The 10,000-nt window shown below is 45.6% G+C and overlaps 1 protein-coding gene across 2 annotated transcripts in view; it reads right to left on the bottom strand.

Moving 5' to 3' along the window:
• plekhg4 (pleckstrin homology and RhoGEF domain containing G4) overlaps nt 1-10,000 on the bottom strand; it is a 68,049-nt gene that overhangs the window by 43,369 nt on the left and 14,680 nt on the right. The window contains exon 1 of one of the 2 annotated variants that reach the window (XM_088075098.1): nt 9,610-9,739. The exons of the other annotated variant lie outside the window; for it this stretch is intronic. Coding sequence (XP_087931224.1) covers nt 9,610-9,612 — 3 coding nt within the window. The 5' untranslated portion in view covers nt 9,613-9,739. Of the gene's footprint in view, nt 1-9,609; nt 9,740-10,000 lie in introns of those variants that run through there. 2 annotated transcript variants of the gene reach the window in all.

Genomic DNA, 10,000 nt, shown 5'->3' with positions numbered 1-10,000 from the left:
TCCAGCCAATCAGAGAGCAGGATTCTCTGACGCCGCGGCCAAGCTGTGTGTGTTTTATTATGTGTGTGTGTTTTGTTTTAATATCAATGTGTTGGAATAAGTGTATTTTGGGCTTGTGTCGTGCAGTCAGACAGTTCAGGTTGAGTGTGTGTGTTTCGTGTTGAACTGAATGTGTGTCGTATTAAGTGTGTATTTTGTGTGTGTGTGTGTGTGTGTGTGTGTGTGTGGTGTAATTAGCAGATGGGAATAATAAACTGGTGTGATCTCTCAGGTTTTGCTGGTTTTGATGAATAGTCGCAGCAGAGAGAGTGTGTGTGTGTGTGTGTGTGTGTGTGTGTGTGTGTGTGTGTGTGTGTGTGTGTGTGTGTGTGTGTGTGTGTGTCTGGAGGGCTGTGATTCATCCTCCAACTGTTGCTGCTGATGGAAAAACCAGTTCCTGCTGGGTGTGGAGGACTGGGAGCATCTAATAACACGGTCACTGTCACACACCGCCCTGCTGGACTATAGCAGAGCAAACACACACACACACACACACACACACTCAGATATCTTCATTATTTAATTTAAAGCACTAAACGTCTCTGCGTCGTGTGGTTAAACAGTCGCTCCACAGAGGGGTCGCCACTTCCCTGAAGCTGAGGTCGTGACCTCTTCATTAACCAATCACAGTCGCAGAGGAGGGAGGGGGAGGAGCTCTGAGGGCCCACAGGAGACATGACCTCTGACCCCCCCCCCCCGAGCACAGAGACAGGAGAGGACAGACAGGAGAGGACAGCTGTCCCACACACAGGAAACCTCTGCTCCCCTAACACACGCACACACCAGCTTCACACTGCTTTCGATATTATTGATTATTGATCAGTGTTAATGCAGAGGATGTTCTATAAACAGGAAGTGACCAGTTGTCGGACCGTCAGCAGCATTGATGGGACAACGTGCTGAAAAAAAGAAAAGATTTGAGCAGAAACTTGATCAGAGTGAATTTGGAGTTGGCGAGGAGGACTTTCATCATCCCATTCGGTCTGATCTCATCTGAATGATCAGATATCAATCCTTACAAATCCAACATCAGTCTTTCAATATTTGCCTTTTCCACCGACGTGGAGCTTTAAGACGTCCATCTTTAACCCAATTTAAGACCCTGAGATCAAAAACCTCTTTCTGTAGGGAGACCTGTCCGAGACGCTCAGCAGCACGCGGGTTTCCTTTCACCCTCAATCTGCCACCCTAGTTAAGACACAGAGCTGCTGACGGAGACACAAAGGGGGACAAGACACTGTCCACAAGCACTAAAATCTGCATCAGCACAGAACATCTGTGACTGAAAAGAGAGACAGGAGACAGCGTCAGTCCAACAGGTGGACAGATTCAAGACGAGAATCACATCACACAGACCTCAACAAGCTTCAGCTTCACCTCTCTCTCACACACACATACACACACAGAGCTGACACATCTGCTGCGTGCGTGTGTTTGTGTGTGTGTGTGTGTGTGTGTGTGTGTGTGTGTGCGTGTGCGTGTGCGTGTGTGTGTGTGTGGTTGACTGCAGCTGGGATATAAAACGACCCTTTTTTTCTTCTTCTGTGTTTTCTGTGGGTCCTCCATCAAATAAAACAGGCTGTCTATGAGGTTCAGAGAGCATCCCACACGTGTTCATGTTCACGAGAGGACACGGTTACAGACGGTCTGTAGTCCTGACTGAGGCTCTGAGGCCCACGCAAACCAAATGGACGTCAGTGAAGCTGCGCCGCCTCACGTCTCCAGTGTCTCATCCAAAAAGTGTCTCATGAACAAAACACAGAGACGACAGCTGACCAGTCCAACCAGCACTGCAGTTTAACAACAACAACAAACAAGCAGCAACAGTCAACAAGTTACTTTCTCTGTGTGTCTCTGTGTGTCTCTGTGTGTCCTCTGGTGTTTTCACAGCAGTTCACACCTTCATGAGAGCAGCTGGGGACACAAACATCTCACCGTGAGGGAGGACAAAGACGTCCAAACCTCAGCGTCTGTTCAGAGACTGATGACCTTGACTCAGTTTGTAAAGTGGCAGATTAGATTAGAGGCTTTCTCAGAGCTCCGACACACACACACACACACACACACACACACACACACACACACACACACACACACACACAGGTCCTCTGTGACGTCTCGTCCTCTGGGACCTGCTGCAGCTTCACTCACTGATGGCAAACAGAGAAACCGTCGTGTCACTTCAGCCTGACCTCTCTGAGCCAGTCCCTCACCAGGTGACCTCCACTAACTAACACAATGTTAATACAACCAAACACACAAGATTCATACAACCACACAAATGGTCATTTCGTCCATGTCGTCACAGACACACCAACACACACACAAACACACACACACACAAAAGCTGACAGAGAGGCAGACTGGTGTGCTGCAGCGGTGTGTTCAGTGGCAGTGGGGATGCAGTCGATCGCCTGTATATATCTGTGTTTGAAAAATCTCTGTGCTCACACTGATTTTTGTGGGGAAGGCGTTTGAACCAACGGAGCACCGGACTGAAAGAAAAGACCCTTTTGTATTTTGCCTCCTTTTGTATGTGTTTTTTTTCTTAGAAATGAAGCAGTTGGTTAGTAGTCAACTGGAGTCGGGCTACAGACAGCAGAGCTCCGTGGAGCCGCTCAGTAACACATGTTGGTGTGTGAATGTGAGTCTGCATGTGAGGCTGGTTTCACTCTGAAGTAGGTCAGAATTTATCGCTCTCAGGGGACTCTTCTGCTTCAACCGCTGTTCAGATCAGGAGGGGGGTGGTGGTCCCGGGAGGTTTGGGTGGGTGGTGGAGGGAGGTGTTGGGGGGGTCTCCAGGTGTCAGGTTTCAGGCGGCAGCAGGAAGATGACAGACAGTCAGAGATCTGCAGGAACACTGGCTCATTGTCCCTCCTCCTTCTCTGTGGAGTCTCAGACTGTCCTCAGGACCATCCTGTCCCACTTCCTGTCTCTTCCTGTCCCTAAGAGACTCCTCTGTCTGCGGGTGAGCCGTGTCCTGCAGGTCTGTGATATCTGAGCTGAGCGACAGCGTGGCAGCTGCTTCCATCATCTGATGCCATCGGCTGCTGCCCAGTGGGTCAGCGTGTCGACGTGAGACAGACGACGGGCTTCTATCTACAGACTGAACCTCAAACACGTCCAAAACGTCTCAGAGGACAAACCTCTTCTTCGTCTGAGGATTTTTTTCTTTAAAAAAAGGGTTAGCAGTGTGTGAAGAAAACAACAAAACAACATTTTTTTTAAAGAAAACAATTTGACTTTTTTTGGAAGAATTTTTTTTCATTTAAATTTTCATTTTCATTCTTATAATGTTTCTAATTTGTTTTTGGCTTTTTTTCTTTTTCCAAAATTTCTGACAATAAAAAAAAACATTTGAGCTTTTTTTCTTAAAAATTATGATTTTCTTTTTTTTTTTTTTACATGTTTTTGGGCAGTTTTAAAGAGGACATGCCTAAATTTCTGTAAAAGAAATTTGGCGTACTCAGATCTGTGCTCAGTGTGGACAGACTGTCAGAGTGCAGACCTTAAACTCCAATGAAACCCAAAACAAAATGCAGCCTAAAATAACCTGCGCCAGTCTGCATGTGGCCGTCAGATGAGGAAACCAAACAGCAGCAGAGAGAGCTGCTGTGGGTCGTAAACAGCCTGCAGAGCTGAATAAAAACACTTTTCTCTGAGTGTGTAAAGTGATTTAGAGTGAGCAGCTTTTGGTGGATAAGAGAAGCGAGCGGCAGAGAGCGGAGACGTGTTGGACGGTGTTTGGACTTGTCGAGGGGCTGAGGGGCTGAAGGAATGTTCTCAGCGCTCAGATAATGGACTCGCACTGATGGATGGAGGCAGAAACACTCGACAGCACACACACAGAGTTCACTCTGCTGTCTCACAACAACCACTCACTGATCTGGAACCAGCAGCTGCAGGTTCATCAACAAAAGCTGACTTTTATTATCAGAACAGATCAAAACCATCAGCGCAGTAAACGTGTCTCAGGGTGTTCTCTGACGGTGTTTTTAACATCGAGCTGATCTGATCTGAACATAAAGTCGGGGGAGGAGCCGTCTGCAGTGGCAACATGTGGAAACTACGTCAGGACACAGTTTAATCAAGTCTGAGAAATGTTATTAGAATCAAACTGTGTGTCCTCCCCCTCTTACAGCAGACTCTGCAACTGCCTGGACTCACCAGCAGGTTCTGTCTGTACTCTCTAGGCAGGTTTCCATTAACCCTAAAACTGTGCAAACTGAAAGTGTGAATATGAAAAATGCCTAATGGAAACGCCTCGTGGACTACATCTCCCAGCAATCCCTCATACGTGGCCGCTCCCCAGGGGCTCGCCTTTCCATCATGGCTCCATAACACGCCTACGTAGCCTTGGATTGAAATAATGACGGCTAGTGCGGTGGCTGCAATAGAAATAAAGCTGCTAATGTTTTGAACATCCATCGCCATGGTTACTGGGATGTTATCACCAGAGGAGAAGTCGCACAAAATCACTCAGTGGAAACACAGTCAGCTCCACGTTGAGTTTTATCCACATTTACCAAATATTAGGGTGTAACGATCCGTTGCTCTGCACCGAAGGATCAATTACATGATCAACGATCACGTAACATCGATCACTTGAGTTCTGTTCAGATCTGTGATGAGTATTATCCTCGTTCACTCTGCCTTTTCATCGCTCCGTTACTCCTCCTCTCCGTTCTAATTGAAAGTTTCGATCACAGAGTGTCTCTCCTCTAAGCCGACAGCAGAGGGAGAATCAGCTCCAGATTGAGGTCTGTATAAGAAAGAACCACCAGCAGGTTTTTGTTTCTGTGATGCCAGCATGCTGTCTAAAATCACACTCTGGAGCCACATGATGCCGGCATCGTAAGAGGTTGTAAAGACGAGAGACTCTGTGGAGATGCTCTGTGAAGAAAGAGCAGCTTGACGGGCTCTGTGGGACTTCAGAGCGCAAAAATGTTCAGATCCAGTCAGTTAAAGTCCTCTGGCGGTCACGTCTACACTGGGACGGTGCACGGATCGATGCTCCAATCAGAGAGACGGGGTCGGAGGTCACTGACAATAAAGCCAGCAGTCATATGTCAGAGACATGAGGGCAAAACATCATTAACATGATGGCATAACATCACATGAAACCTTCAGCTCACACACATACAAACATCAGCCCCTCTGATCTGGATATTTTAACACTTTAAAACCTGCTAAAAACAGGAGACGGACTCCTTTCACACTGACAGCAAACCAGAGCATGTGCACAGCTCTGCAGCAGACGCCTTCCTGTTTCTTTACACATTCAACATCACAGACACACCTGACAACAGGTCAGTAAACAGGAGAAAGCAGCATGGAGGCCAGTGAAAACGTTGCAGTGGTCACTTCTTGTTTCTATCTGTTGTAACTGATTTTGTCTCTCTTTCAAACTCGATGTAGAGTCATAAGAAACGATGTCTGAGCGTTGCGTGTGCAGAGACAGTGCATTAGTGGCGGCCCGCCATTTCATCACCTCACAAAAATGATGGCGTCCACTCGGATGTGGAGCCGATGAGACTGCAGCAGAGTCATTTGAAGGCAACAACAAAGACAATGAAGACTGTAACCTCTTACTGATGATGACTTATCAAAAATCAACAAAAAATTCAAAATCTAAAGGTACCCTAAAAACTTCAACAATCCCTTTCACCCGCCCGGTGAGGCTCCACATTTTGACAAATAAAGGCCTGTCTCTATAAGAGGCGCAGGCGGGTTACCATAGTACAAGTTCTTTAGATGTATAAAAACTGTGTTGTTGGTGACCTGTTGACGATAATGTTAGTTAGCTGCTGAGATCGCGCAGACAAATACGTTTATATGTTTAAACTTTTGTCAATATGGGCTTGCTACACACATCATTAGCCCGGTGAGATTCTCCACAGCTCAGTCAGTTCATTCAAAGTGTACGGATCATTTTACCGTCATTCTGTACATGTTAAAACACGAAGAACAACTTGTGACTCAGGTGCAGCAGCACACAATAAAGTGACAGTGTTACAAAATAACCTAATAAATGAATTATGTAACTGAAACCATGAGCACCAAAGAAGACACCAACACTGACAGAGTAAACAGGAGAGACACAAAAAAGAGGTTTACATAAACTATTTGTTGCATTTCCGTCTCTGCTGAGCAACAGTTTTGTGTGAAAGGAATTAAAAGCCTGTCCCATAAAGACGTCCCTAATTTCACCCTGTCGAGTCCACTCATTTAAGCACATAACAGCCCGTGCTGTTAACTGAAGTTTTCTGTAATTAATTTACTGTCAAAGAAACAAAGAAAAGCTTCAGCTCCTCAAATTTAACCAGCTGGAAACTAAAACTGTCCTCTGTTTGCACCTTCACTGTTAATATAAAACACACACCTCAGATATCACACACACGTCACACCCACGATCTGTGTACCTACAATCACACGCTGTCTCCATGGTAACAACAACATGGTAACAAAAACACACCTCCATCAGGGGTGTGTGTGTGTGTGTGTGCGTGCGCGCGTGCGTGTGTGTGTGTGTGCGTGCGTGTGTGTGTGTGTATGTGTGTGCGTGTGTGTGTGTGCGTGTGTGTGTGCGTGCGTGTGTGCGTGTATGTGTGCGTGTGTGTGTATGTGTGTGCGTGCGTGTGTGTGTGTGTGCGCGCGTGTGCATGTGTGTGCGTGTGTGTGTGTGTGTGTGTGTGCGTGTGTGTGTGTGTGCGCACGCGCGTGCATGTGTGTGCGTGTGCGTGTGCGTGTGCGTGTGTGTGTGTGTGTGTGTGTGTGTGTGTGTGTGTGCGTGTGTGTGCGTGTGTGTTGCTGTCAGGATAAAGAGACCTGAGGCTGTTGTTTCTGTCTGTTCCTGATTCATCTACATGTTTCCATACGGAGCTGACTGTAAACTTTCACATCAATAACAGTCTGCAGCTCTGAACACGACTGTGGAAACAGGAGATCAATCATCTATAATCACCAATAGCAGAGAGAGAGATTAAATCAATAAAACCTTCTGTGGGACATGATCAGTGACATTGATAATAAAACTGAGAGAGCTACTTAAAACAAGCGAGTGGACAGCGAGGATCAATGAGGGAAACCCATTTTTATCAGAATATTGACCGACTGTATGAAAGAAGCACTGAATCTGATTGACAGTTTGTCAGAGCAGAGGCCGTGAGTGCAGCGTTCACACACATTTACGTGGACTACATCTCAAAACTTTTCCATGACTATTCAATGACCTGAAATAATATTCTTTTCTTGCCAAACTTTTCAAACATATCAGATTAAAACTCTATTCAAATATGACTTCAGCAAACTAAAAAACGGTGAAGGGAGAGACGGAGCGCAGGGAGGAAACGTTTGTGACGGTAAACAAAATGTTGTTACACGTCGATGCACATCAGAGCACGGTACATCGACGGCTGCAGAAAATAAATATTCTCTTATGTTACATTTCATGGAAGGTTATCCACAGAAGATTACTGTAAAAAATAAATTCCATGATTTATCAAAAACTATGACATTTCCAGGCCTGGAAAATGTGATTGTGCAATTCCGTGATTTTTCCAGGTTTTCCGTGACTGTGGGAACCCTGTAAGTATTTGAGTGAGTACTGTAGTATTTTTCATTCCCTGCTTCATGTCAAATGTAAATTGCAGTCTGATAAACAGTGATTATACCTGACTGATCAGAGTGGATGTGCAGCTGTGAGCTGAGCTGCAGCAGGAAGCAGCTCTGCAGGACGACCTGCATGTTTACTCTGAAAGGACTCGTCTGAAATGTTTGAAAAGTTCAGGCTGAACTCGATAAACTTTGGGACAGACGAGTTTAAAACCCGTCTGAGTGTTTAAAGCTCAGTTTATATGCAAAGCTTCCGCTCTCACTGCACGCCACCTCCATGTTTCCATGCTGCATCAACAACACTGAGTCTATTATCATCAATAATATCCGCAGCAGCTGATCAGAACATCAGGACGGCACCAGAATCAGAACCAGAACCAGAACCACAACACCAACAGGACCTGCCTTACAAAGACAAACGGCCGGTCCAAAACACAAGACAGAAACTGAACAGAGACGATTTCAGTCCAAACCAGCAGCTCTTACGCATCCTGACAGACCCACGCTGTGTGCCAGGAGTCAACAACAACAACAACAACAACAACAACATGTCTCCGCCTGTGTCTCTGTGTCCAAACACAAACTGCAGCTTGATTTCAGAGCCCATCCTTTAAAGTTTCTGCACAATATGCAAAAAAACCAACCCTGTTGCATTTTATTTTGACAGATTTTGCAATAAGAGTTGTGATCTAAGGATTAATTTTTCATAAATTTCCAGAGTAAAATATGACGAGGAGGATGTATTTCAACAACAAACGTGTTGCCTTACACCTGGAATCTGATCCGTAGATTCAGACGCGTCTATGCTTCACGTATGATGTCAGGGGTAGGATTTTAAAAGTTTTCACTTCCTGCTGCTCCTTTCCAAACATGAAATACTCACATTTGTTCACTGAATCTGTCCAAAGGGTTTTCTGCTGTCGTTTTCCTTTTCCTGTTTTATCTGGCATGTTTGAAATAAAGATCTAACTAACTAACTAACTAACTAACATGTTCTGACACTGTTAATCTTCAGTGAAAACTGCAGCTCTGGAGATTTGGATATTGCACTGGGATAAATTGTGATTCTGATATTTCACTGAATTTTACAGCTCGAGTTTAAAAGAATAAAAGTCATTTCCTGCAGTCTGTCCTGTCCCCACAGCTCTGGGACATTTCCACTGACTCCAACACTCACAAAGACTCTGTGTTTTTATTTTTGCATCATTCATCACATGGAAATCATCAGCAGACACTTCCTCCAAAATTCATCCTCTGCTCTGATCTTTGGAAACTTTAACATCTCCACCAGAGTTCAGCAAAGTTTGGACGCACAGCAGGAGACAAAATTACTTTGTTTACACTCCAGCAGACATTAATCTGCACCTTCAGAGACAGTGTCTGTCCCACAGTCTGTTTTATCTCTTTCTACTGGTCGACTCCTCATCGTTCTGTTGAGTTTTTCTGTCTGGGTGATATTTCTGTCACACTGACAGACGATCTGCTGCTGTGACTCCGATTTTCACACAAAAGTCTCACTCAAGACGATAAAGACCCCAAAACCAGAGCGCCCATTCAAACTCAACCTGAAGGAAACTTTGTGGGTTAGTTTCTTTCACCTGGCACACACTCAACAGTTTCCTCCTTCTGCTGCACACACACACACACACACACACACACTGTAATAACTGTTTAACTGACTGAAAACACACAAACACACACACACACACACACACACACACACACACACACACACACACACCTCAGGACAAATGTTTAAAGAATACACCAGGTGGAAACACTACACCCTGCAGCCCCTCCCCCCTCCAAACCTGGCCTCAACACACACACACACACACACACACACACACACACACTCACACACACACACACACACACACACACACACACACTCACTCACACTCACACACACACTCCATGTGCTAAAGTCTGCGTGTGTGAGTGTGTAGGTCTTACCATGGCAGTGTGTGCAGTGTGTAGTCAGTAGTTGTGTATTCCAGTGGTAGATCATGGTCTTCTGTCTCTGCGTGTGTGTTTGTGTCTCTCGTCCCGTCAGCTCTGATTCTGTCCTCACTCTCAGCTCACGCTCTCATGTTAAGCCCCGCCCACTGCCTGTCATTCACTCCACTGACCCCTCCCTCCCTCCCTCCTCCTCCTCCTCCTCCTCCTCCTCCTCCTCTGTGTCTCCCCCTGCTGACAGTGTTTTGTCTCACAGAAGGTAAATCCTGAATGTGTCCCGTCATGATTATTGATTTATGTATCAACCGTTTGGTCCATTAAATCTTTGAAACCTGATATCTTTCAGTAACATACACACACACACACACACACACACACACACACACAC

The sequence above is a fragment of the Plectropomus leopardus genome, chromosome 1, assembly GCF_026936395.1.
Source record: "Plectropomus leopardus strain MGB_pleo_1.0 chromosome 1, ASM2693639v1, whole genome shotgun sequence".
Classification (NCBI taxonomy): domain Eukaryota; kingdom Metazoa; phylum Chordata; class Actinopteri; order Perciformes; family Serranidae; genus Plectropomus; species Plectropomus leopardus.
This window is presented reverse-complemented; position numbering and strand designations above follow the sequence as displayed.